This window comes from Onychostruthus taczanowskii, unplaced genomic scaffold (assembly GCF_017590055.1).
Source record: "Onychostruthus taczanowskii isolate IOZ18803 unplaced genomic scaffold, ASM1759005v1 scaffold235, whole genome shotgun sequence".
In the NCBI taxonomy this organism is placed as follows: Eukaryota; Metazoa; Chordata; class Aves; order Passeriformes; family Passeridae; genus Onychostruthus; species Onychostruthus taczanowskii.
Window position 1 is genome coordinate 122,867 of NW_024499629.1, and position 23,637 is coordinate 146,503.

General features: G+C 63.7%; 1 protein-coding gene across 1 annotated transcript in view; it reads right to left on the reverse strand.

Moving 5' to 3' along the window:
- Positions 1 to 23,637, reverse strand: part of SBF1 (SET binding factor 1) — a 71,148-nt gene that overhangs the window by 16,278 nt on the left and 31,233 nt on the right. The window contains exons 3-20 of the mRNA XM_041405569.1: positions 20,122 to 20,259; positions 19,409 to 19,546; positions 17,825 to 17,935; positions 13,867 to 13,972; positions 13,278 to 13,410; positions 11,778 to 11,886; positions 11,239 to 11,352; positions 9,941 to 10,018; positions 9,176 to 9,289; positions 7,941 to 8,069; positions 6,057 to 6,155; positions 5,220 to 5,424; positions 3,801 to 3,913; positions 2,812 to 2,961; positions 2,653 to 2,721; positions 2,060 to 2,218; positions 1,504 to 1,763; positions 607 to 779 (exon numbers count right to left, since the gene is read on the reverse strand). Of these exons, the coding sequence (XP_041261503.1) occupies positions 607 to 779; positions 1,504 to 1,763; positions 2,060 to 2,218; positions 2,653 to 2,721; positions 2,812 to 2,961; positions 3,801 to 3,913; positions 5,220 to 5,424; positions 6,057 to 6,155; positions 7,941 to 8,069; positions 9,176 to 9,289; positions 9,941 to 10,018; positions 11,239 to 11,352; positions 11,778 to 11,886; positions 13,278 to 13,410; positions 13,867 to 13,972; positions 17,825 to 17,935; positions 19,409 to 19,546; positions 20,122 to 20,259 (2,398 nt within the window). The remainder of the gene's footprint in view (positions 1 to 606; positions 780 to 1,503; positions 1,764 to 2,059; positions 2,219 to 2,652; positions 2,722 to 2,811; positions 2,962 to 3,800; positions 3,914 to 5,219; positions 5,425 to 6,056; positions 6,156 to 7,940; positions 8,070 to 9,175; positions 9,290 to 9,940; positions 10,019 to 11,238; positions 11,353 to 11,777; positions 11,887 to 13,277; positions 13,411 to 13,866; positions 13,973 to 17,824; positions 17,936 to 19,408; positions 19,547 to 20,121; positions 20,260 to 23,637) is intronic.

Sequence of the window (23,637 nt, forward strand, 5' to 3'; positions counted from 1 at the left end):
TCCTGTCCTGCCTGAATCCCACCCTGTCCCTGACAAAATCCCACCTGTCCTGCCTGAATCCCACCAGCCCTGCTTGAATCCCACCGGCCCTGCCCAAATTCCATGCTGCCCCTGACAGAATCCCATGCTGCCCCTGCTCGAATCCCACCCTGTCCTGCCTGAATCCTACCTGTCCTGCCTGAATCCCACCCTGCCCCTGCCCGAATCCCACCCTGTGTCCCTGCCCAAATCTCACCCTGTCCTGCCTGAATCCCATCCTGCCCTGCCCTGCCATCCTGCGTCCCCGCCCTGCCCAAATCCCATCCTGTCCCTGACACAATCCCACCCTGTCCCCAACAGAATCTCATCCTGCCCTGCTTGAATCCCACCCTGTCCCTGCCTGAATCCCACCTGCCTTGCCCAAATCCCACCCTGTCCCTGACAGAATCCTGCTCTCCCTTTCCTGAATCCCACCCTGCCCAAATCCACCCTACCCTGCCCAAATCTCACCCTATCCCACCCAAACCCCACCCTGCCTTTCCCAAATCCACTCCGTCCCCCCAAATCTCACCCTGCCCTCTCCCGCCGCTCCCTGCGGGATCCCCGTGGCCACCCCGGTGTCCTCACCCGGGATCATGACGTGCAGCCCCTTGAGGTGCTCGTTGGTGACGCCGCTCTCGGTGCACACCTTGTCCACGAAGCGGTTGATGAACCTCACCACGGAGTTGGCCACGTCCGAGCTCTCGGCGTCCTCGAAGCCGCTCTCGGTGTCGTAGCTCTCGGCCACGCTGCCCGCGATGCTTCCCGAGGGAAACAGGGAAGGGTCAGCCCAGGACAGCCCCGGCCTGGGGACACTCCCTGCACGGACCCGGGAGAGCTCCCACTCCTTGTATGATCCCAGTGCTGACACAGACCCAGGAGAGCTCCCAGTGCTGACACAGACCCAGGAGAGCTCCCAGTGCTGACACAGACCCAGGAGAGCTCCCAGTGCTGACACACACCCAGGAGAGCTCCCACTCCCGGTAAAAACCCAGGAGAGCTCCCACTTGTGACAGAAGGCCAGGAAAGCTCTTACTCCTGGAAAAAGCCAGGAGAGCTCCCACTCCTCATAGGAACACAGGTAAGTTCCTACTCCTGATATGATCCCAGGAGAGCTCCCAGTGCTGACACAGACCCAGGAGAGCTCCCACTGCTCACAGGAACACAGGAGAGTTCCTACTTCTGATACAATACCAGGAGAGCTCCCACTCCTGACAGAGGCCCTGGAAAGCTCCCTCCCACTCCTGACAGGAGTTCAAGATTGTTCCCACTCCCAGCATGGACCCAGCAGAGCTCCCACTGCCCCCCTGGGCACCACAGTCCGCCTCAATCCTGATACAACCCTGGAATCCCAGCATGGCTGGGACTGGAAAGAACCCTCACAGGCTGTCTGGTCCAACTCCCCACAGCGAGCAGGGACATCTTTCCCTGACAGCAGCCTGGCACACGCCACGAGCTCTGTCCCAGCTCGGGTGTCCCCAGCACCTGTTGGTGACGAAGCTGTTGCTGACGCTCTCCACGTCGCCCAGGCCGGAGCTGCGGAGCAGGCGGTTCTTGCTGGTGTCCAGGGGCAGCAGCAGGTAGCTCATCCTGTTGGCGTAGTGGATGGCCTGGCTGAACACCGTGCTCTCCTCCTTCTGGATCAGCTCCTGCTGCTTCTCCCGGCTCATGGTGGGCCACAGCCGCAGCTGCTCCGACGCGATCTCCAGCGCCGACTTGGCCTCCTGCGGCTCCTCCGCGCTCTCCTGGAGAAGGGGAAGGGATGGGGTTGTCTGCATGGACAGACACACAGGGATCTCCCAGAACTGGGGTGCAGCCCCTCGTCCTCAGCTGAGCAGGCTGTCTAGGATTCCCAGAGCAGCTGGGGCTGCCCCTGGATCCCAAGGCCAGGCTGGACATTGGGGTTGGAGCAGCCTGGGACAGTGGGAGGAGGCACTGGAGGGGCTCTGAGGTCCCTTCCCACCCAACCCATTCCATGACTTTGTAACTCCATGATGAGCCCCAGCCCTTTGGGAAGAGCTCTCCTGGGCCACCCTCCCACCTGCTCCGTGTGGTTCTCCTCGGCGTTGTCCAGGTAGAGGGCCCGGATGTGGTTCTGGACGTCGCAGTAGAACATGGCCTCCCAGAACTGGATGTTGGTCCACACCACGTGCTCCTGCACGCAGCTGTAGGCAAACTGGGTGATGCCAGGGCTCAGTTTCTGTGGAAGGAGGTGGAAAAGGTCCATCTGCAGCCTCCCAAAGGAGGGGAAGGATGTGGAAAAGGTCCACACAACCTTTGTGCCAAGCTCTCTACTCGGGTGTCCCTACTCCTCCAGCCAGCCACTGGGAAAGCCCCGGGCAGGCAGGAGGGATGTCTGCACCAGAGCTCTGAAAATTCTCTTGCTCAGAGCTCACCCAGAGCCCAGAGGCTCATCCCTGCCCAGCTTGACCATGGGATCCAGCTGGCATTCCAGAGCAACCCCCTTCCCAGAGATGTTCTGGCCTCCCTGGGAGCCTCGGGCCAGTCTGGGCTGGGTGGAACATTCTGGGCAGGAGCCATAGGCTGACAAGCCCTGAGGGGACACCCCCCTACAGCCTCTGCCAGCTGGGGGGATCCTGAGGGCTCCGGGGTGGGGACACTGCGGTCACTCACCCTGCAGAAGGCGGTGACCAGCGGCAGCAGGGCGGCGGCGATGCCGTGCTCGTCCATGGCCGTGCAGTCCTGGGGAAGGAGCAGGGGTGACCAGGGGACATTCCAAGGCCGACCCCTGCCTTGGAATCCGAAGAAGGAGCCCCCCCAGCCCCGCCCTACCTGGAGGCAGCAGTTCATCATGCGGATGACGAAGTCGAACTGCTGGTGGTCCAGCACGGCGCGGTTCTGCTGCACGTGCAGGTGCAGCTCCTGGGTCAGGCAGTGCCGGGCGGCCCGGCCCTTCATGGCGCGCAGCACGGCGGGGAACAGCTGTGGGAACGGGGTTTGTGGGGTGGGACGGGGCCTGGACAGCCCTGCTCCCACACGGAGCGGGCCCACACCAGTGTCACGGGATGCACTGGACACGGAGACAAAGCGGGGCAGAATTCCAGCATGGACCCGTGTCCTCCCCAGGCGGGACACGGCCTGGAGGAGGGGGAGCGATGGAGCTGAGCTGGTGTGAGGTCACCAGCCAAAATCCCAGGAACACCAGGAGGGGGACACGTCATGTGTCAGTGGTGGCCACGGCAGTGCTGGGGAATGGTGGGACTTGATGGTCCCAGAGGGATTGCCAATCCAAATGGCTCCATGGCCTGTTACTGAGGTGGGAGTGGGGCTCTGCTCCAGGGAACAGGGACAGGAGGACAGGGAACAGATTCGAGCTGGGCCAGGGAAAAATGGTGGGACTTGATGGTCCCAAATGGCTCCATGGCCTGTTACTGAGGTGGGAGTGGGGCTCTGCTCCAGGGAACAGGGACAGGAGGACAGGGAACAGATTCGAGCTGGGCCAGGGAAGGCTCAGAGGGAACATCAGCAGGAATTTGCCCATGGAAAGGGTGCTCAGGCCTTGGCAGGGGCTGCCCAGGGAGGTTTGGAGTCCCCAGCCCTGGAGGGATTCCAAAGCCGTGTGGATGTGGCACTTGGGGACAGGGCCAGTGGCCTTGGCAGTGCTGGGGATGGTTGGACCCAATGGGCTCAGAGGGATTTTCCAACCTCAGTAACTCTGTGATTCCACAACTTTTTGACGCTAAGCCAACCACCAGGATGTGGGCACAGGTCAGGGAACGTCCTCTCCATCCACAGAGGACACTGACCTCCCATCCCCTCACCTTTTTGGCCTCCAGCATCTTGTTCTCGAAGACGTAGGAGATGCAGTTCCTGACCACCTCCAGGCGCCGGGCGCTGTTGGCCAGGGCGTTCCCATTGCGCTCCAGGATGGCAGCTGGATGGAGGAGATCCTGGTCAGTCCAGGTGGGGTGGGACTGGCACCCCGGTGGGGACACCGTGCCCCCCTGCTCCAGGTGACCACGGGGCCTTCATGGGCATTGGGAGCCCCTGGGGAGCTGAGACCCCCAAGGGGGTCGGAGCTGCTGTTTTACTCCTGTGGTGTGACCCAGAACCCATGGGGGGTCCCGAGGGCACCATGGCCTCCGGTATGTCCAGGATAGGGCCCCCCATGCCCCCCACAAACCAATGTGGGTCCTGAGGGCACCATGGCCTCCAGCAGCTCCAAGGACAGGATCCCCAGTGCCCCTCACACCAATGTGGGTCCTGAGGGCACCATGGCCTCCCACAGCCCCCCAGAGCAGGGTCCCCCCCATGCCCCACACACCAGTGGGGATCCTGAGAGCAACATGGCCTCCCACAGCCCCCCAGGACAGGCCTCCCTGTTCCCCACACACCAATGGGGGTCCCGAGGGCACCATGAGCTCCCACAGCCCCCCAGAGCAGGGTCCCCTGTGCCCCACACACCAATGGGAGTCCCGAGGGCTCCATGAGCTCCCACAGCCCCCCAGAGCAGGGTTCCCTGTGACCCTCACACCAATGGGTGTCCTGAGGGCACCATGAGCTCCCACAGCCCCCGGAAGCAGGGTCCCCTGTGCCCCACGCACCAGTGGGGGTGCCGAGGGCAACATGAGCTCCTACAGCCCCCCAGGACAGGCCTCCCTGGGCCCCACACACCAATGGGGGGGCCTGAGAGCACCATGAGCTCCCACAGCCCCCGGAAGCAGGGTCCCCTGTGCCCCACACACCAATGGGGGTACCGAGAGCACCATGGCCTCCCACCGGCCCCCGAAGCAGGGTCCCCTGTGCCCCACGTATCGATGGGGGGTCCCGAGGGCACCATGAGCTCCCACAGCCCCCGGAAGCGGGGTCCCCTGTGCCCCACGTACCGATGGGGGGGCCCGAGGGCACCATGGGCTCCCACAGCCCCCCAGAGCAGGGCCCCCTGTGCCCCACGTACCGATGGGGGGGCCCGAGGGCACCATGGGCTCCCACAGCCCCCCAGAGCAGGGCCCCCTGTGCCCCACGTACCGATGGGGGGGCCCGAGGGCACCATGGGCTCCCACAGCCCCCCAGAGCAGGGCCCCCTGTGCCCCACGTACCGATGGGGGGGCCCGAGGGCACCATGGGCTCCCACAGCCCCCCAGAGCAGGGTCCCCTGTGCCCCAGTACCGATGGGGGGTCCCGAGGGCACCATGAGCTCCCACAGCCCCCCAGAGCAGGGTCCCCTGTGCCCCACGTACCGATGGGGGGTCCCGAGGGCACCATGCACTTCTTCTCAGCCCTGACGGCGGGCGGGGCGCTCTGCAGCTTGGCCGTGGCCTGGTCGATGATCCACTGCACGGTGCCCTCGTCCAGGCGTGGGAAGGGCCTCTGGTGCAGCCGCAGGTGACAGCCCTCCGTGGGCTTCTGCACCTTGTGCATGGTCACCGCGGGGTACGGGTTCTCCTGCGCGGGGACGGCTCCTGCTCAGCCCTGAGGTCCCCTCCCAGACAGGAGCCCCCAGCCCCCTGCTCTGCTCCCGGCTGGAATCTGCAAGTCCCAGGACCTGCTCCCCCAGGGACGCACAGCTGTGGCACAAGGAGCTCCGTCCCAGCCGGTCGAGGCTCCCAGGGGGCACTCCTGCCTTCAGGTGCTGCTGGAAACCTCCAGCTGGGCTGGGGAGGCTCAGGGTGACATCAGCAGGAATAATTCCCCATAGAAAGGGTTGTCAGGCCTTGGAAGGGGCTGCCCAGGCCCCATTCCTGAAGGTGTCCAAGGAATTCCCAGAGGTGGCGCTCAGGGCTCTGGGTGGGGGACAAGGTGGGCATGGGCACAGCCTGGACAGGATGGGCTGGGAGGGCTTTTCCAACCTCAGGGATTCTGGGATTCTGGGATCCTATAAAACCAGGGAATCCCACTCCCAGGAGCTCTGGGCACATGAGGATGTGCATCACCACACATGACAGCACAAGGAGGGACAGGGACTGTCACCAGAAGCTTATGGAGGGAGGACAGAGTGACCAGGACTGCACAAAGGCTCTCCCTGTCCCGTATCCCCCAGCAGATTCCCTTTCCTGCACGGGGGCTCCAGGACTCACGTTTTTGTAGAGTTTCTCTGCCAGCTCCTTGATGTGCCTCAGGATTTTCTGCTTGTTCCCCTCCTCTGCCTTCATGCGCTTCACCTCGTAGGCCACGAGCTGGGGAGGGCAGGACAGGGGTGACAGGAGCAGCTCCAGGGCCTCTCCCAAACCCAGGATCCTGGCAGATCCTGCTCGGGCCATGGCAGATCCTGCTCAGCCCCACAGATCCTGCTCAGACCCCACAGATCCTGCTCAGACCCCACAGATCCTGCTCAGGCCATGGCAGATCCTGCTCAGACCCCACAGATCCTGCTCAGCCCCACAGATCCTGCTCAGCCCCACAGATCCTGCTCAGGCCATGGCAGATCCCGCTCAGACCCCGCAGACCCTGCTCAGCCCCACAGATCCTGCTCAGCCCCACAGATCCTGCTCAGCCCTGCAGATCCTGCTCAGCCCTGCAGGTCCTGCTCAGCCCCACAGATCCTGCTCAGGCCATGGCAGATCCTGCTCAGACCCCACAGATCCTGCTCAGGCCATGGCAGATCCCGCTCAGACCCCGCAGACCCTGCTCAGCCCCACAGATCCTGCTCAGCCCTGCAGATCCTGCTCAGCCCTGCAGGTCCTGCTCAGCCCCACAGATCCTGCTCAGGTCATGGCAGATCCCGCTCAGACCCCACAGACCCCGCTCAGACCCCACAGACCCCGCTCAGACCCCACAGACCCCGCTCAGACCCCACAGACCCCGCTCAGCCCCACAGATCCTGCTCAGCCCCACAGATCCCGCTCAGATCCCGCTCAGCCCCGCAGATCCCGGGCCGTGGGAAGGGGAGCTGCCCCGGGGCCTCACCTCGTCGAAGAGGTCGATGGGGCGGTAGGGAGCCCCGCGCTCGGTGACAAAGCCAGCGAAGGCCATCCCCTCCAGCACCTTGGTGAGGAAATCGTCCTCCGTGAGCCCCCGCTGGCCCAGGAACGCCGCCTGCCAAGGGAACGGCAGCGCCATCAGCAGAGTGGGTGACACCAAGCCGTGGGTGGGCACCTGGGTGGCACCGGGACACCTCCTTCCCTGCGCCACCTGGGTGCAGGGACAGGGCTGGCATGGAAACCTGAGCCTCTGGCCCACGGCAGCAGGACAAGGGGCAAGGGAAGGTGTCACCTTGGCATGCAGAGGCAGGACAGTGGGACACAGGGACACCGGGCCAGAAAGACTCTGGGACACAGGGATATAGGGACACAGGACACATGGATACAGGGACAGAGGGATACAGGGACACAGAGACAGAGGGACATAGGGCTACAAGGCCAGAAGTACTCAGGGACACAGGGCCAGAGGGACTCAGGGACACAGGGCCAGAGGGGCACAGGAAACCCCGCAGATCCTGCTCAGCCCCACAGATCCTGCTCAGCCCCACAGATCCTGCTCAGCCCCACAGATCCTGCTCAGCCCCACAGATCCTGCTCAGCCCCACAGATCCTGCTCAGCCCCACAGATCCTGCTCAGCCCCACAGATCCTGCTCAGCCCCACAGATCCTGCTCAGCCCCACAGATCCTGCTCAGCCCCACAGATCCTGCTCAGCCCCACAGATCCTGCTCAGCCCCACAGATCCTGCTCAGCCCCACAGATCCTGCTCAGCCCCACAGATCCTGCTCAGCCCCACAGATCCTGCTCAGCCCCACAGATCCTGCTCAGCCCCACAGATCCTGCTCAGCCCCACAGATCCTGCTCAGCCCCACAGATCCTGCTCAGCCCCACAGATCCTGCTCAGCCCCACAGATCCTGCTCAGGCCATGGCAGCTCCCGCTCAGACCCCACAGACCCCGCTCAGCCCCACAGATCCCGCTCAGATCCCGCTCAGCCCCGCAGATCCCGGGCCGTGGGAAGGGGAGCTGCCCCGGGGCCTCACCTCGTCGAAGAGGTCGATGGGGCGGTAGGGAGCCCCGCGCTCGGTGACAAAGCCAGCGAAGGCCATCCCCTCCAGCACCTTGGTGAGGAAATCGTCCTCCGTGAGCCCCCGCTGGCCCAGGAACGCCGCCTGCCAAGGGAACGGCAGCGCCATCAGCAGAGTGGGTGACACCAAGCCGTGGGTGGGCACCTGGGTGGCACCGGGACACCTCCTTCCCTGCGCCACCTGGGTGCAGGGACAGGGCTGGCATGGAAACCTGAGCCTCTGGCCCACGGCAGCAGGACAAGGGGCAAGGGAAGGTGTCACCTTGGCATGCAGAGGCAGGACAGTGGGACACAGGGACACCGGGCCAGAAAGACTCTGGGACACAGGGCTATAGGGACACAGGACACATGGATACAGGGACAGAGGGATCCAGGGACACAGAGACAGAGGGACATAGGGCTACAAGGCCAGAAGTACTCAGGGACACAGGGCCAGAGGGGCACAGGAACACAGGGCCAGAAAGACTCTGGGACACAGGGATATAGGGACACAGGACACATGGATACAGGGACAGAGGGATCCAGGGACACAGAGACAGAGGGACATAGGGCTACAAGGCCAGAAGTACTCAGGGACACAGGGCCAGAGGGGCACAGGAACACAAGGCCAGAGGGACACAGGAACACAGGGCCAGAGGGACTCAGGGACACAGGGCCAGAGGGACTCAGGGACACAGGGCCAGAGGGGCACAGGAACACAAGGCCAGAGGGACTCAGGGACACAGGGCCAGAGGGACTCAGGGACACAGGGCCAGAGGGGCACAGGAACACAGGGCCAGAGGGACTCAGGGACACAAGGCCAGAGGGACTTAGGGACACAGGTCCACAGGAACACAAGGCCAGAGGGACTCAGGGACACAAGGCCAGAGGGACTTAGGGACACAGGGCCACAGGAACACAAGGCCAGAGGGACTCAGGGACACAAGGCCAGAGGGACTCAGGGCCAGAGAACTGCAGGTGGTCCCTCAGCAGTGCCAAGATCCCCCAAAGCCCCAGCTGCAGGCCTGGGCTCCCTCCTCGCTGAGCCCTGCAGGAGCACCCGGGCAGGGAAGCGCTGCCTGCCCCGGGAGACCTCGGCACGCTCGAGGACAAACACGGGATGCAGGTGGGCTGGCAGGGCTGGGGGGAGGTCACTGCCTGGAAAGCCAGGACTGTTTCCTGGACTCAGCCGTCCCAGCACGAGGCCCTCACCTTGTGGAAGCGGATGACGGGCTCGGGGTGGATGCGGATGATGTGCAGGCACCAGCGGTAGCCCTGCAGCAGCTGAGCAAACAGGCGCAGGAACACGGCCCGGATCTCCTTGTCCTGGAACAGGGAAGCACAGCCTGGGCTTGTGGGGCACAGGGTGTGGACAGGGCAGCTCTCAGGGCAGGGATTTCCCCCCAGCACGGGATCAACCCTGGGGTGAGGGCAGGAAATGCTGCTGAGATTGCAGGGAAAAGGGACACGGGATTCACTGCTCTGCCCCCCAGAGCTGCACAGGGAGGAGAGGGAGCTCTCCAGCTCTGGGAATGCTGCAAGCCCAAACACTCCTGTCTGCTCCAGCCTGGCTGTGAATCCAGAGCCCACGGCACTGCAGGATCCAGCCATGGCTCACAGCAGTGGCCTGGATGGACACAGGGCTGGAATGGTGTGTGAGAGCCAGGATGGCCCTGGGGAACAGCCCCTCACCCAGGGTCCCTCTCTCCTGCCCAGGGTGTCCCTGGGGAACAGCCCCGCACCCAGGGTCCCTCTCTCCTGCCCAGGGTGTCCCTGGGGAACAGCCCCTCACCCAGGGTCCCTCTCCTCCTGCCCCAAGGTGTCCCTGGGGAACAGCCCCTCACCCAGGGTCCCTCTCCTCCTGCCCCAAGGTGTTCCTGGGGAACAGCCCCGCACCCAGGGTCCTTCTCCTCCTGCCCCAAGGTGTCCCTGGGGAACAGCCCCGCACCCAGGGTCCCTCTCCCTCCCACCACTCACCTGCATCTTGAGGGAAGAGGCGGAAATGGTGGAAGGGGGGAAGGCGAGGTCAGCCACCTCCAGCTCCGGGTCCAAGACCTGCCCAGGGAGGACACTCAGCTCAGGCCCCATCCTGGCTGCAGAAGCCAAGGAGATTTCCCCAGAGACCCCACAGTCCCTGTGGAAAAGGTCTGAGGGGCCTGGAGACAAACCATGGGGGATCAGGAATGCTCTGTCGGGCCTGACCCTGCCTTGGGAAGCACAGCTGGCACTGGGATCCCAAGGAAGGGGGAGCCCCTCCTGCTCTGCCAGGGAGACCTTCACCCCCCACTGCCCCCAGGAGGAGCAGGAGCTGGTCCAGCAGTGCCTTGAGAACACAGGAGCAGCCAGGCCACAGCTGCTTCCTGCCCTGGGCCACGAGCCAGCACCACATTCCCAGAAACCTCTGCCAAAGGAACTCCGAACCAGCAGTGCAGGACAACAGAGGGCATTGGACTGGGAATGGCCACTGTGAAGGGGCAGCAGCACGCCAGGGCAGGAATAAAGGCTCTCAGAGGAACCCCTGCTGCTCCACTCCCAGCTCCCATGGAAATGTGTGTCATTCCCAGGGTCTTGGCCACAGGCCATTGGATCAGAAATGGTCCCAGGGTCTTGGCCAGAGGCCATTGGATCAGAAATCAGACAGGACCCCAAGGGGTGGGCAGAACCCCAAGGTATGGACAGGACCCTAAAGCATGGACAGGACCCCAAAGGCATGGACAGGACCCCAAGGCATGGACAGGATCCCAAGGCATGGACAGGACCCAAAGGCATGGACAGGATCCTAAAGCATGGACAGGATCCCAAAGCATGGACAGGATCCCAAAGGCATGGACAGGACCCCAAGGCATGGACAGGATCCTAAAGCATGGACAGGACCCCAAGACATGGACAGGACCCCAAAGGCATGGACAGGATCCCAAGGCATGGACAGGATCCTAAAGCATGGACAGGATCCCAAAGGCATGGACAGGACCCCAAGGCATGGACAGGACCCAAAGGCATGGACAGGATCCCAAAGGCATGGACAGGACCCCAAGGCATGGACAGGATCCTAAAGCATGGACAGGATCCCAAAGGCATGGACAGGACCCCAAGGCATGGACAGGATCCTAAAGCATGGACAGGACCCCAAGGCATGGACAGGACCCCGAGGCAGGAATCCTGCTCACAGAGAGCCCCGACTCCACTCCCAGCTCCTGGGACACGTGTGTCATTGGCAGGGGATGGTGCTGGCAGCCCGGGGATGCTGTGGGGAATGGGAATGCTGTGGCACCCACCATGGACAGGGCTTCCCGTGTCTGCTGGAGCAGGGGCTCGGGGAGCAGGGAGATGTGCACGCACTCCGGGACGTTCACGGTGCCGCCGTCCAGGTCCGCGATCACCACGTCCAGCTGGGAGGGGACAGCAGTGGGACACGGCCCCACCTCCCAATCCCACATCCCAATCCACAGCTGATGGGGAGCTATCCAGGTGAGCTGGCTCAGGAAAGGGCCGGGAGCAGGCTCTGGCTCCTCCTCACCTTCCCTGAGCGCTCAGCGCTCCCTGTGTCCCATCCCGTCCCCAAAGCCAAGGACACACTGGGATCCCTCACTGGGGGGACACCTGGCAGGAGAGGCACCCAGCCATTCCCCTCTGGAGCCAGCCATCCCCATGTGACCCAGCCACCCCCCTGGCTCATGTGGGACACCTGCATGCATCCCGGGCTGAGCACACGGAGCCCGTGGCCCTGGGCACCCTCAGGACAGACTGAGCTGTCACCCGAGCCTGTGACACCCACGCTGCTTGTCCCCAGCCCCCCTGGCACCAGGCCTCTCACCAGCTCCTGGGTCTCCGACTGGAAGATGGAGTGGACGCCGATGATGAAGGGGGTGGGGGTGCTCAGCACCTCCAGGAGCTGGGCGGGCAGGATGGGCACGTAGGTGAAACTGCAACCAGAAACAGCCTCAAAACCAGCCCCAAACACAGCCCCACTGCAGCCATGCCAGCCCTGCCCCTCATCCCAGCCCCATCCTGGCACAGCCAGACACGATCCCAGCTCTGGAGCTGCGTCCAGGGTGCCCCTGGCACCCCCCAGCCCCTCAGGCACCACAGCCACCATGGCACCCAGAGGCTGTGGCCCTGTGAATGCCCTGAGAGGGACTGGGAACAAGGGATGGACAGGACACAGGGAATGGCTCCCAGTGCCAGAGGGCAGCCATGGATGGCATCTTGGCCATGAGGAATTCCTGGCTGGGCTGGAATTGCCAGAGCAGCTGGGGCTGCCCCTGCATCCCTGGCAGTGCCCAAGGCCAGGCTGGACACTGGGGCTGGAGCAGCCTGGGGCAGTGGCAGTGTCCCTGCCATGGCAGGGTGGCACTGCAGGGGATTTGGGGTCCCTTCCAATACAAATTATCCTGGGATTTCATTATTCCATTATACGATCCCCATCTGGTCTTGGATTTGTCGAAGTCTGACCAAGGAAAGGGTTTCCAGCAGAACCATTAACTCCAAAAGAATTTCAGGAAAAACTCCCCATGGAAAGGGTGGTCAGGCCTTGGCAGGGGCTGCACAGGGAGGTTTGCAGTGCCCACCCCTGGAGGTGTCCAAGGAATTCCTGGAGGTGGCACTCAGGACTCTGGGCTGGGGACAAGGAGGGGATCAGGAACACCTTGGACTCAGTGACCCTGGAGGGTTTTTCCAAGCTCAGGAATTCCATAGTTCTGTGAAAAAGAAGGTTCCTCTGGGACACCAACAGCCTCTCTGGAGCCTGGGGAGGTCAGACCAGCCTGGAGACAGGAGCTGGCCAGGAACCTCAGCCCATCTCTCCCAGCAGAGCTGCCAGGAGCCCCAGTGGTGCCAGGGCTGTGCTCCCACTCCCTGTGGGACATTCCCAGCTCCCAGGGTGAGTGGGGTTCCAGCCATTCCATAGGAATCACCACGGGGGCTTGGCCACCACCAGCACAGAGACTGCTGGGAACACCTCACTCCTACTCATGAAACCATGGAATCTCCTGAGTGGGAAGGGCCCACAGGGATCACGGATCCAGCTCCTGGCCCTGCACAGACACCCAGCAATCCCAGCCTGGGCATCCCTGGCAGCACTGTCCAAATGCTCCTGGAGCTCTGGGGCCGTGCCCATTCCCTGGGGAGCCTGGGCAGTGCCCAGCACCCTTGGGAAAGAGCCTTTCCTGATGTCCATCCTATCCCTGCCCTGGCACAGCTCCAGCCGTTCCCTGGGTGCTGCCCCTGCCCACCAGGAAGGACAGAACATCTCCCAGTTACTCCCTGGGTGGGACAGGGGCACAGCTGGCACAGCTGGAGGCTCGGGGACCCTCACCTGTACTTGAGGGGGAACATGAGAGCCAGGAGGGCCCGGCAGGCGTCCGTCAGCCTCTGGTAGCTGCTGGAGAGGAACAGGATCTTGTGCTCAGTCAGCGCCGCGCAGAACAGGAACAGCACGTTGGTGATGCCTGGGCAGGGCACAGCAGGGGCTCAGGAATGGGGGGGGGGTCCCTCTGACACCCATCAGAGACCCCTGATCCCCCCTGGGCTGCAGCCCACTCCCCATCCCTGCATCCTGCCAGGAGAGGAGCTCAGCATCCCCCAGAGAGCCACTCGTGGTTGGGTCACTGTCAGGTGGGCTCTCCCCTTCCCGGAGATGTTCTGTTCCTCCTGGGGGCTGGTGGCCTTTCCTGGGGGGCCCGAGGTGGCCTTCCCCAGGGGGCACAAGGCTAGTGGCAGCCCTGGGCTGCTCCTCCAGACCCCAGCCCCAGTCCCACCCTCCTGGAAAAGGGATGGCACAGCGGGGCTGGGAAGGCTCAGCCAGGACAGAGCTCGGAGGAACATGCAGAGGTGACCTGCAGGGAGGTGACCCACAGGGAGGTGACCCACAGGGACCCCAGGGGCAGGGTGGGGACACGTCTCACCGAGCTGGCGGAAGAGCAGGGCCACGCTGCAGCTGCTGACAGGCAGAGAGTCATTGATGGGGGTCTGGATCACCTGCCTGTCCCCTGCTCCCAGCGAGATCGTCCTCTGCAAGGCAACACACTCCTGGTCACCAGGGCCACCCAGAGAGGGACTGGGACAGGACAAGGGGCAGCCAGACCCCCCCGGGCACAGGGCCAGGGCAGCCAGACCCACCCTGGGCACAGGGCCAGGGCCACTGTGCCCCAGCACAACCCCCGTTTGCTGTGGGAAGAGGGAAAGGGAAAGAGAAAGGGAAAGAGGAAAAGGGAAAGAGAGAAGAAGGCGCTTGACTGGGTCCCCGGGCTGAGGGGAAGGGGGGCACCCCCTGCAACATCCCCAGCCAGCACCAGCAAGGTCCCAACAGCCCCAAGATCCACGTGCAGCTGGGACACAATGGCTCTCGGGGACATGAGGGCTCCCCAGGACATGAGGGCTCCCCAGGGCTCCCCAGGATTTGAGGGATCTCCAGGACACGAGGGCTTTCCAGGATTCAAAAGCTCTCCAGGATAAGAGGGGCCCCTCAGGGTGCAAAGGCTCCCCAGGGCTCAAGGGCTCCCCAGGATTCAAGGGGAATTCAAGCCTCTCCCGGGCCCTTGGAGCCAAGGGAGCAGCTCCCCTGTCCCAGCCTGGCTGTGCCCAGCAGCAGCCCCAGCTCTGCAGCCTCTCCAGTGGAAGGAATATCCTCAGGAATATCCTGGGGAATACTGTGGGGAAAGGATGGACATCTTGGGCAAAGGATGGGTGCTTCTTCCCTGGTACCACTGAATATTCCCAGCCCTGAGCTCGTTCCCAGGGACACAGGAACACTCAAACATCCCCAGGCTGTCTCCAGGCCCCTCTCCTCCTCTTTCCACTCTTCTCCAGGGAAAACGCTCCTGCAGGAGCAGCGTTCCCACTACAGCCACCTCCTGGCAGAGCAGCCCCAAAATCCACGGCTGAGCAGAGCCAGAGCCCTGGGCTGGGCTGTCACAACCCCAGCAGGGCAGCCAGAGAGGTGAGCCCGAAATTGAGCCCCTTCCCAGAGCCCAGGGACACATTCTGACTGCCCTTGGATGGGACACACACACCCGAGGGTGCCCTGAGACCACTGGGACCTGGGGCTGGCTCACAGCAATTAACAGAGAGACTGCTAACGAGGGGACAGACCCAGAGTGGGGAGAGAAAAGGCAGGGAAAAGAAGATGGGAAAGAAAAGGAGTTCGTACCACAGCTTCGTCCTCCGCGTCAGGCTGAGGTGGGACAGACAGAGAGCACAGTCAGTTAGGACACACAGACAGGCACAGTGGGGACACAGACTCCAGCAGGGACAATGGGACAGGAGAGGAGCTCACAGACAGACAGGAGCACCAGCAGGGACAACAGGACAGGAGAGGAGCTCACAGACAGACAGGGACACCAGCAGGGACAATGGGACAGGAGAGGAGCCCACAGACAGACAGGAGCACCAGCAGGGACAATGGGACAGGAGAGGAGCTCACAGACAGACAGGGACACCAGCAGGGACAATGGGGCAGGAGAGGAGCTCACAGACAGACAGGGACACCAGCAGGGACAATGGGGCAGGAGAGGAGCCCACAGACAGACAGAAGCACCAGCAGGGACAACGGGACAGGAGAGGAGCCCATACAGACCCCAGCAGGGACAATGGGACAGGAGAGGAGCCCACAGACAGACAGGAGCACCAGCAGGGACAACAGGACAGGAGAGGAGCCCACACAGCCCCCAGCAGGGACAACAGGACAGGAGAGGAGCTGACAGACAGACAGGGACAGCAGCAGGGACAATGGGGCAGGAGAGGAGCTGACAGACACAGACATGGACAGCAGCAGGGACAATGGGGCAGGAGAGCCCACAGACACAGACACGGAGTGAAAGCAATGCCTACAGCACTGGGAAGGAGCGCTGGACACAGCAGGAGAGCAGGAAAACCATGGGAAGGGAAGTGCCACCACCAAACTGTCCCCTCTGTCACACAGTCCCTGTTCCCACGGCGCAGAGCCATCCTGCCCCAGCTGGGGGCACGGATCTGTGCCAAGCTCAGCGAGCCATGGTGGCAGGGAAGCTGTCCTGCTCTGGTCCCGCCGGGAGCAGCCGGATCCGGGCAGATCCCACGGGAAGGGACTGCAAACCGGGGTGCCTGGCACAGCCCGGGGGTGGGCAGCACCCCTCTGCCCCGGAGCACCGGGCAGGCCTGGCTCCACCCCTCTCCCACAAATCCCGGCAGCACCACCGGCTCCTCCGGGACCCGCATGGCTCTGCGTGCCAGAGGGAGCCCGGAACGTGCAGCAACACCTGCCCCAAATCCTGCTGTGAGATGGGATCAGAGAGACCCCCTCGGGGTCAGGGCACCGCGGGGAGGAAACCCCTGTGGAGGCACCGGGGCCTGTGCTGCTGTCCCAGTGCCCTGTGCTGCTGTCCCAGGGCCCTCTGGTGCTGTCCCAGGCCTTGTGCTGCTGTCCCCGTGCCCTGTGCTGCTGTCCCAGGGCCCTCTGGTGCTGTCCCAGGCCTTGTGCTGCTGTCCCCGTGCCCTGTGCTGCTGTCCCAGGGCCCCATGGTGCTGTCCCAGTGTCCCCTGGTGTTGTCCCAGTGCCCTGTGCTGCTGTCCCAGGGCCCTGTGCTGCTGTCCCAGTGCCACATGCTGCTGTCCCAGTGCCACATGGTGCTGTCCCAGTGTCCCCTGGTGCTGTCCCAGTGTCCCCTGGTGCTGTCCCAGTGCCCCATGGTGCTGTCCCAGTGTCCCCTGGTGCTGTCCCAGTGTCCTGTGCTGCCTGTGCTGCTGTCCCAGTGTCCCCTGGTGCTGTCCCAGTGCCCCATGGTGCTGTCCCAGTGTCCCCTGGTGCCATCCCAGTGTGCCCTGGTGCTGTCCCAGTCTGGCCAAGGCTCCTCCACTGGATCAGCCGGGCTGTGGGATCATTCCTGGCCCTCTGTGCTGGGGGAAGGGGAGCTCAGCCAAGGGAAGGCACATGGGGACACAAGCACACATCCACAGGGACATCCCATGGGCCAGCAGGGCACGAGAGCTCCAGGGCACAACGCTGCTGTCCCCAACCTCCTACCAGGGGGTCCAGCTGGGCTTTCCCTCTCTGCCATCCCCAAGGAGCCTCCCAGCCCCATGTGCTGAGCCCAGCTGGCCTGGAGCAGGGCAGGCTGGAGGGACACCTGGCTCTGAGGGGACAGCACGGGGGTTGGTGGCCTCAGCTGCAGGAGAAGCTGCTGCTCCTCAGGCCCCCAGCACAGGCACGGGACCCAGTGCAGACACGGACACAGGACCTGGCACAGAGCTTGGCACGGCCATGGGTACAGGACCTGGCACAGGACCCAGCACGGACACAGACACAGGACCTGGTACAGGACCTGGCACAGCCATGGGCACAGGATCTGGCACAGCCATGGGCACAGCCATAGCCACAGGACCTGGCACAGACACGGGCACAGGACCTGGCACAGCCATGGGCACAGGACCTGGCACAGACACGGGCACAGGACCTGGCACGTGCCCCAAGGAGAGCTCCAGGCTGCTGTCCTGGCCCTGCTGGCCCGTGTCCCCACAGCTGTCCCAGCCCTGCTCTCACATGGCCCGTGACCACTTGGCTCTGGAGCAGCTCCCCACAGGGCTGAGCGCAGGGCCAGAGCCCAGGAGTGCCCACGGACCAGGGAATGCTTGCATGGATTGAGCAGCACCTACGTCAAGCCCCGGGTGCTCCCTCCCAAGGCAGCAGGAGCCAGGACAGAAGCTGCAGCAGGAGCTCCTCGGCTAACTGAGGATCTGAGTGGATTTGTGCTTGGAGCACTCGGGAAGGCAGCAGGGCACGGAGCCAGGCCCTGCCCACGGGGCTCACTCCAGCATGGGGAGCAGGACTGGGGCTCTGAGGGGACAGGGCGAGGACAGGGAGGGGCGGCAGGAGCCCAGGACACCCACCTGTGCTCCCCCCGTGATGGGGATGGTGCAGGTCAGCAGGTTCCCGATGACGTTCTCCAGGGACACGCTCAGCCCGTCCACGTAGATGGTGTAGATGAGCCCCAGGCTGTTCTAGAGAGGGGAGCAGAGCACGGGTGAGCAGTGCAGGGAGCTGGGCTCACCCCCAGGCCTTGTCCCCGGCCACAAACACACCCTGGCAACGCCAGCTCCTCATCTTCCTCGTCCACAGGGATGGGACATTCCGGCCAGGAGCATGTCCCCATCCCTGCACTGACCCCACCAGAGCAGGAGACGTGTCCCCAAGGCCAGAGCTCCATGGGAGCAGTGCCAAGGGGCTTTCAAAGCTCCAGGAGAGAGGTGACTGGGGCAGCTGGGCTGATCCAGCCTCCCTGCACCCCCAGTCCCACACAAACCCCAAGGAAGGCATGGCAGGAGATGCTTTCCCAGTGAGGGCTGGATGAATGACCAAAATTTGGGCAATGTCTTTGACAGCACACATGGACTCTGGTCAGCCCTGGGTGGTCACTGTGGGTTCCTTCCCACCAAAACAGCCTATTCCAACTGGGAAGCTGCAACAGTCCCAGCTCTGGGGGCATCAGCACAGGGCAGCCCTCAGGACAAACTGGGAATGAGGGATTTGAGGAATTTGTGTTCAGGCACCCTCAGGGTGTTGTTTCCAACCATTGAGGAAAAGGGAAAACACAAATACTGGGACTTGGAGAGCAGGGCCAGGCAGACTCTGGCACAGTGGAATAATGAGGGAAGAGCAGGATAAACCCCTGCCCACTGGAATAACGAGGGAAGCTCAGATTCCTGGGCACTGTTTCTGTTCCAGGAGAGCAGCTGGCAGGACACCCCTGTCTTTGGGAACAAGTGAGGGGACCCTGTCTCCTGAAGCTGCCCCAGCCTGGCAGGACCCCACTCTGCTGTCCCAGGCTTAGGAAAACAGATCCTGTATTTCAGAGAATTCCCACTCCACACAAGGCAGGGACACTCCCACTGTGCCAGGCTGCTCCAGCCCCAGTGTCCAGCCTGGCCTTGGGCACTGCCAGGGATGCAGGGGCAGCCCCAGCTGCTCTGGCAATTCCAGCCCAGCCAGGAATTCCTCATGGCCAAGATCCCATCCATGGCTGCCCTCTGGCACTGGGAGCCATTCCCTGTGTCCTGTCCATCCCTTGTCCCCAGTCCCTCTGCAGCTCTCCTGGAGTCCCTCCAGGCCCTGCCAGGGGCTCTGAGCTCTCCCTGGAGCCTTCTCCTCCCCAGGCTGGACGCTCCCAGCCCATCCCCATGGATACAATCCGTACCCAGCCCTCCCAAGGCCTCCCCAGGCACACAATGCAGCACCTCTGGAGCCAGCAGAGCTGGCACAGGCAGTGCTCCCAGGAACGGGCTGTTCCTCACGGCTTCCCAGAGCCGTGTCCCGCGGCCATCCGGGATCAGCAGCTGCGGCCCCACAGCCCCGGGGTGCCAAGGGCAGGATGGAGCCAGGCTCCCAGGGGCCGTGCCAGCGTGCTCCCACTCCCACAGGCAGGAAGCCCTTCCCAGCACAGCTGCCCTCTCCCCCGGGCAGCATCCCTGACTCACCCGGAACACCTCGGCGTGGTCCAGCCGCGACACCAGCACCAGGCTCTTGGGAGCGAACAGCTGGGCAGGCTGCACGAGGGACGAGGCCTCCTCCTCCTCCTCCTCCTCGCCCTCACCGTTCCTGGCATGGCTCTGGGGCTGGGGAGACACAAACCAGCCCGGCCTGGGGGTTAAGGGATGCTCTTCCCTGTCCCAAGCTCCCAGTGCCAGGGTCTGGAGTTCCTGTGGCACAGGAAGGCAGGAAACCCCTGCCAAAGGCAGCTGGGTGCCTCCTTGTCAGTGCTGCTGACCACCCTTCCCACCCATCCATGGACTCCTGTGGCACAGGGAAGGCAGGAAACCCCTGCCAAAGGCAGCTGGGTGCCTCCTTGTCAGTGCTGCTGACCATCCTTTCCATACATCCATGGATTCCTGTGGCACAGGGAAGGCAGGAAACCCCTGCCAGAGCCAAAAACAGCTGAGTGCTTTTCCACCAGCATTGCTGACCATCCTTTCCATACATCCATGGATTCCTGTGGCACAGGGAAGGCAGGAACCCCTGCCAAAGGCAGCTGCGTGCCTCCCTTGTCAGTGCTGCTGACCACCCTTCCCACCCATCCATGGACTCCTGTGGCACAGGGAAGGCAGGAAGCCCTGGCCAGTGCCAAAGGCAGCCGGGTGCCTCCCCGTCAGTGCCACCAGCCGCTGTCCCCATGTCCCCGTGTCCCCGGTACCTGCGGGCTCTCCACGGCCTCCCAGAAGGTGAAGCAGGCGCAGTAGTGCCGCTCCGAGTTGATGTCGGTGAGCACGGCCACGAAGAAGGTGGGGGGGTTCCTCTCGGGGAAGAGCTGCCACCCGCTGGGCTGGCAGAACTGCGGCAGGCACGGAGAGCACTCAGGAGCTGCCCCTCACCCACACCGGGTGGTCCCAGCCCCGACCCCCGGCCCACATCACCCACCGAGCCTGCGGGGAAGGGCAGCTCCACGGCCGGGAGCAGGGAGGGCACCGGGCAGAGCTCCGGGCTCCTGGGGCTCCCAACCCTGCTGGGCCAGCTCCGGGAATTCCCAAATCCCCTCTGTGGGGAAGCAGGGCCAGCAATATCCCCCCTGTCCGCACGGAGCCGCACGGAGAACCCCAGACTGGGAGGGGTCGTGATGGGACAGCCCGGCCAGGCAGGAGCCCCCAGCTCCTGGGGAAGCTCCCCCATGGCACAGAGCCCCCAAACTCTGCACGCCCCCATGGCACAGAGCCCCCAAACTCTGCACGCCCCCATGGCACAGAGCCCCCAAACTCTGCACGCCCCCATGGCACAGAGCCCCCAAACTCTGCACGCCCCCATGGCACAGAGCCCCCAAACTCTGCACGCCCCCATGGCACAGAGCCCCCAAACTCTGCACGCCCCCATGGCACAGAGCCCCCAAACTCTGCACGCCCCCATGGCACAGAGCCCCCAAACTCTGCACGCCCCCATGGCACAGAGCCCCCAAACTCTGCACGCCCCCATGGCACAGAGCCCCCAAACTCTGCACGCCCCCATGGCACAGAGCCCCCAAACTCTGCACGCCCCCATGGCACAGAGCCCCCAAACTCTGCACGCCCCCATGGCACAGAGCCCCCAAACTCTGCACGCCCCCATGGCACAGAGCCCCCAAACTCTGCACGCCCCCATGGCACAGAGCCCCCAAACTCTGCACGCCCCCATGGCACAGAGCCCCCAAACTCTGCACGCCCCCATGGCACAGAGCCCCCAAACTCTGCACGCCCCCATGGCACAGAGCCCCCAAACTCTGCACGCCCCCATGGCACAGAGCCCCCAAACTCTGCACGCCCCCATGGCACAGAGCCCCCAAACTCTGCACGCCCCCATGGCACAGAGCCCCCAAACTCTGCACGCCCCCATGGCACAGAGCCCCCAAACTCTGCACGCCCCCATGGCACAGAGCCCCCAAACTCTGCACGCCCCCATGGCACAGAGCCCCCAAACTCTGCACGCCCCCATGGCACAGAGCCCCCAAACTCTGCACGCCCCCATGGCACAGAGCCCCCAAACTCTGCACGCCCCCATGGCACAGAGCCCCCAAACTCTGCACGCCCCCATGGCACAGAGCCCCCAAACTCTGCACGCCCCCATGGCACAGAGCCCCCAAACTCTGCACGCCCCCATGGCACAGAGCCCCCAAACTCTGCACACCCCCATGGCACACAGACCCCAAACACTGCACACCCCCAGGGCACACAGACCCCAAACTCTGCACTGCCCCCACGGCACACAGACCCCAGACTCTGCACTGCCCCCAGCCCACCGTGGGCCAGACCCCATGCCAGCACCACACAGAGCCCAGAAGGAAAGGGGACACGTGGGACACGGGCTCTGGAGTGGCTCCAGGAGGTGGCACCACTGCCCTGGCACAAACACGGGCCCGGCTGTGCCATCTCACTGCACCAGCCCCTGGCACTTCCCAAAGACCCTCCCAGGGCCGGGTAATTCCAGACTCCCCCTGCTTCCCGACTCTCAGGGGGTTTTCTTGGTTTCCTCAGGGCTGCGTTTGGCTGCTGAGGAGCCGTGGAAAATTCCCTGGGTGCGGGACAGCCCGGCTCCTTCCAGCCCGGCTCCTCCCGGGGCTGGAGGCACGCTGAGGACACGGGAATTCTGCAAACCCCGGGAGGAGAACGAGGTGGCACCAGGGTCTGAGGAGCTCAGGAATCCTGCTCCGGCTCCCTCAGGAACCCATGGTGGATCCCACCCGAGAGTCTCCCAGCTGCTCACCGCTCCCCGTGCTCACAGCACCCAGGGATCCTCCTGTCCTCCCTGGGAACAGCCCACGGGACAGGAGCTGGGCTTTGTCCGGATCCTTGGGACGGCAGCAGGAGGGACGGGAGGAGAAAGCACCCCAGGAGCTGCTTCCCACATTCTGTGTCCCTGGAAAGCAACACCAGGGGCCTCTCCATCCCGGGGCCTCCGGACAGCTCCCATGGGAAGGTTTGGCTCAGCAGAACACCGGGATGAGCACACGGTGTCACTGTCGCGGTGTCATTGTCCCGACGAGGGAATTGCCCCTCACTGCTCCCACATGGAGATGTTCAGGCACTGTGGGAATGAGGAGCCCAGAGCACACCAGGAGCTGCTGGGTCAGGATCATGGAAACAGGGAATCCTGGAATGGCTGGGTGGGGAGGGACCCCCAGAGCCCCTGCAGTGCCACCCTGCCATGGCAGGGACACTGCCACTGTCCCAGGCTGCTCCAGCCCCAGTGTCCAGCCTGGCCTTGGACACTGCCAGGGATCCAAGGGCAGTCACAGCTGCTCTGAAAATTCCAGCCCAGGGTCTGTCCACCCTTCCAGCTAGGAATTCCCTCCCAAAATCCCATCTGAAACTCCCCTCTTTTAGTTTTAAGCCCTTCTCCCTTGTCCTGGCTCACCCAGCATTCCCACTGCCACATCCCAGACAGGGATGCACTCCAGGACCACGGTGTCACCCTCCCCTGAGAGACAGGAGGGGTGGGAGGCCCCAAAAAACCTACCAAGCCACCTGGGATACAGAGTCAGCTTCCTAAAAACAGCACCTGCTGAGAGGATGGGTCACCTCAAACACCAGCAGGTGACACCTGGATCAGGTGACACCGTGGGAGCACACGGAAATGCCGGAGTCACTCCCAGCCCAGTGTGACCTCACTCGATCCCACCTGGATAATTCATCCTGCAGGAGCCCCGTGATAGCAGCCCCACTGCCCCACCTCACCAGGATCCTCTCCAGGAAGGAAAACCATGGGAATGGGCACGGCTGGCAGGGCCAGGACAGTGGAGTCAGCCCCACCTGACCTACGGTGGCACCTGGTGCTCGGCCACCCTGAGGTGCCACAGGAGAAGGGAAGCACAAACACAGATCCCCATGGACAGAGCAGGATCATGGGGGTGGAAAAGCCCCCCGAGCCAGCCAAGCCCAACCATTCTCAGCACTGGCAGGGGTGGCACTGCAGGGGCTCTGAGGTGTCTTCCCACCCAAACCAGTCTGGGATTCCATGGACACACTGGGTGAAGCTCAGCCACTGGTACTTAAATCCAACCAGCACAGGAAGCTTCCTGCCAGCAGTGTTCCCATGCTCTGGAAGTGGGGACCCCCAGGCTGTGGACCCCGTCACAGCCATCCCCTTCAGCCAGGGCTGGGACACAGCCTTTTCCTACAAACACCTCTGTCCCTGCCCCGGGGAGCAAACCTTGGACACACCTGTGCTCACTTCACCATGGAATGCT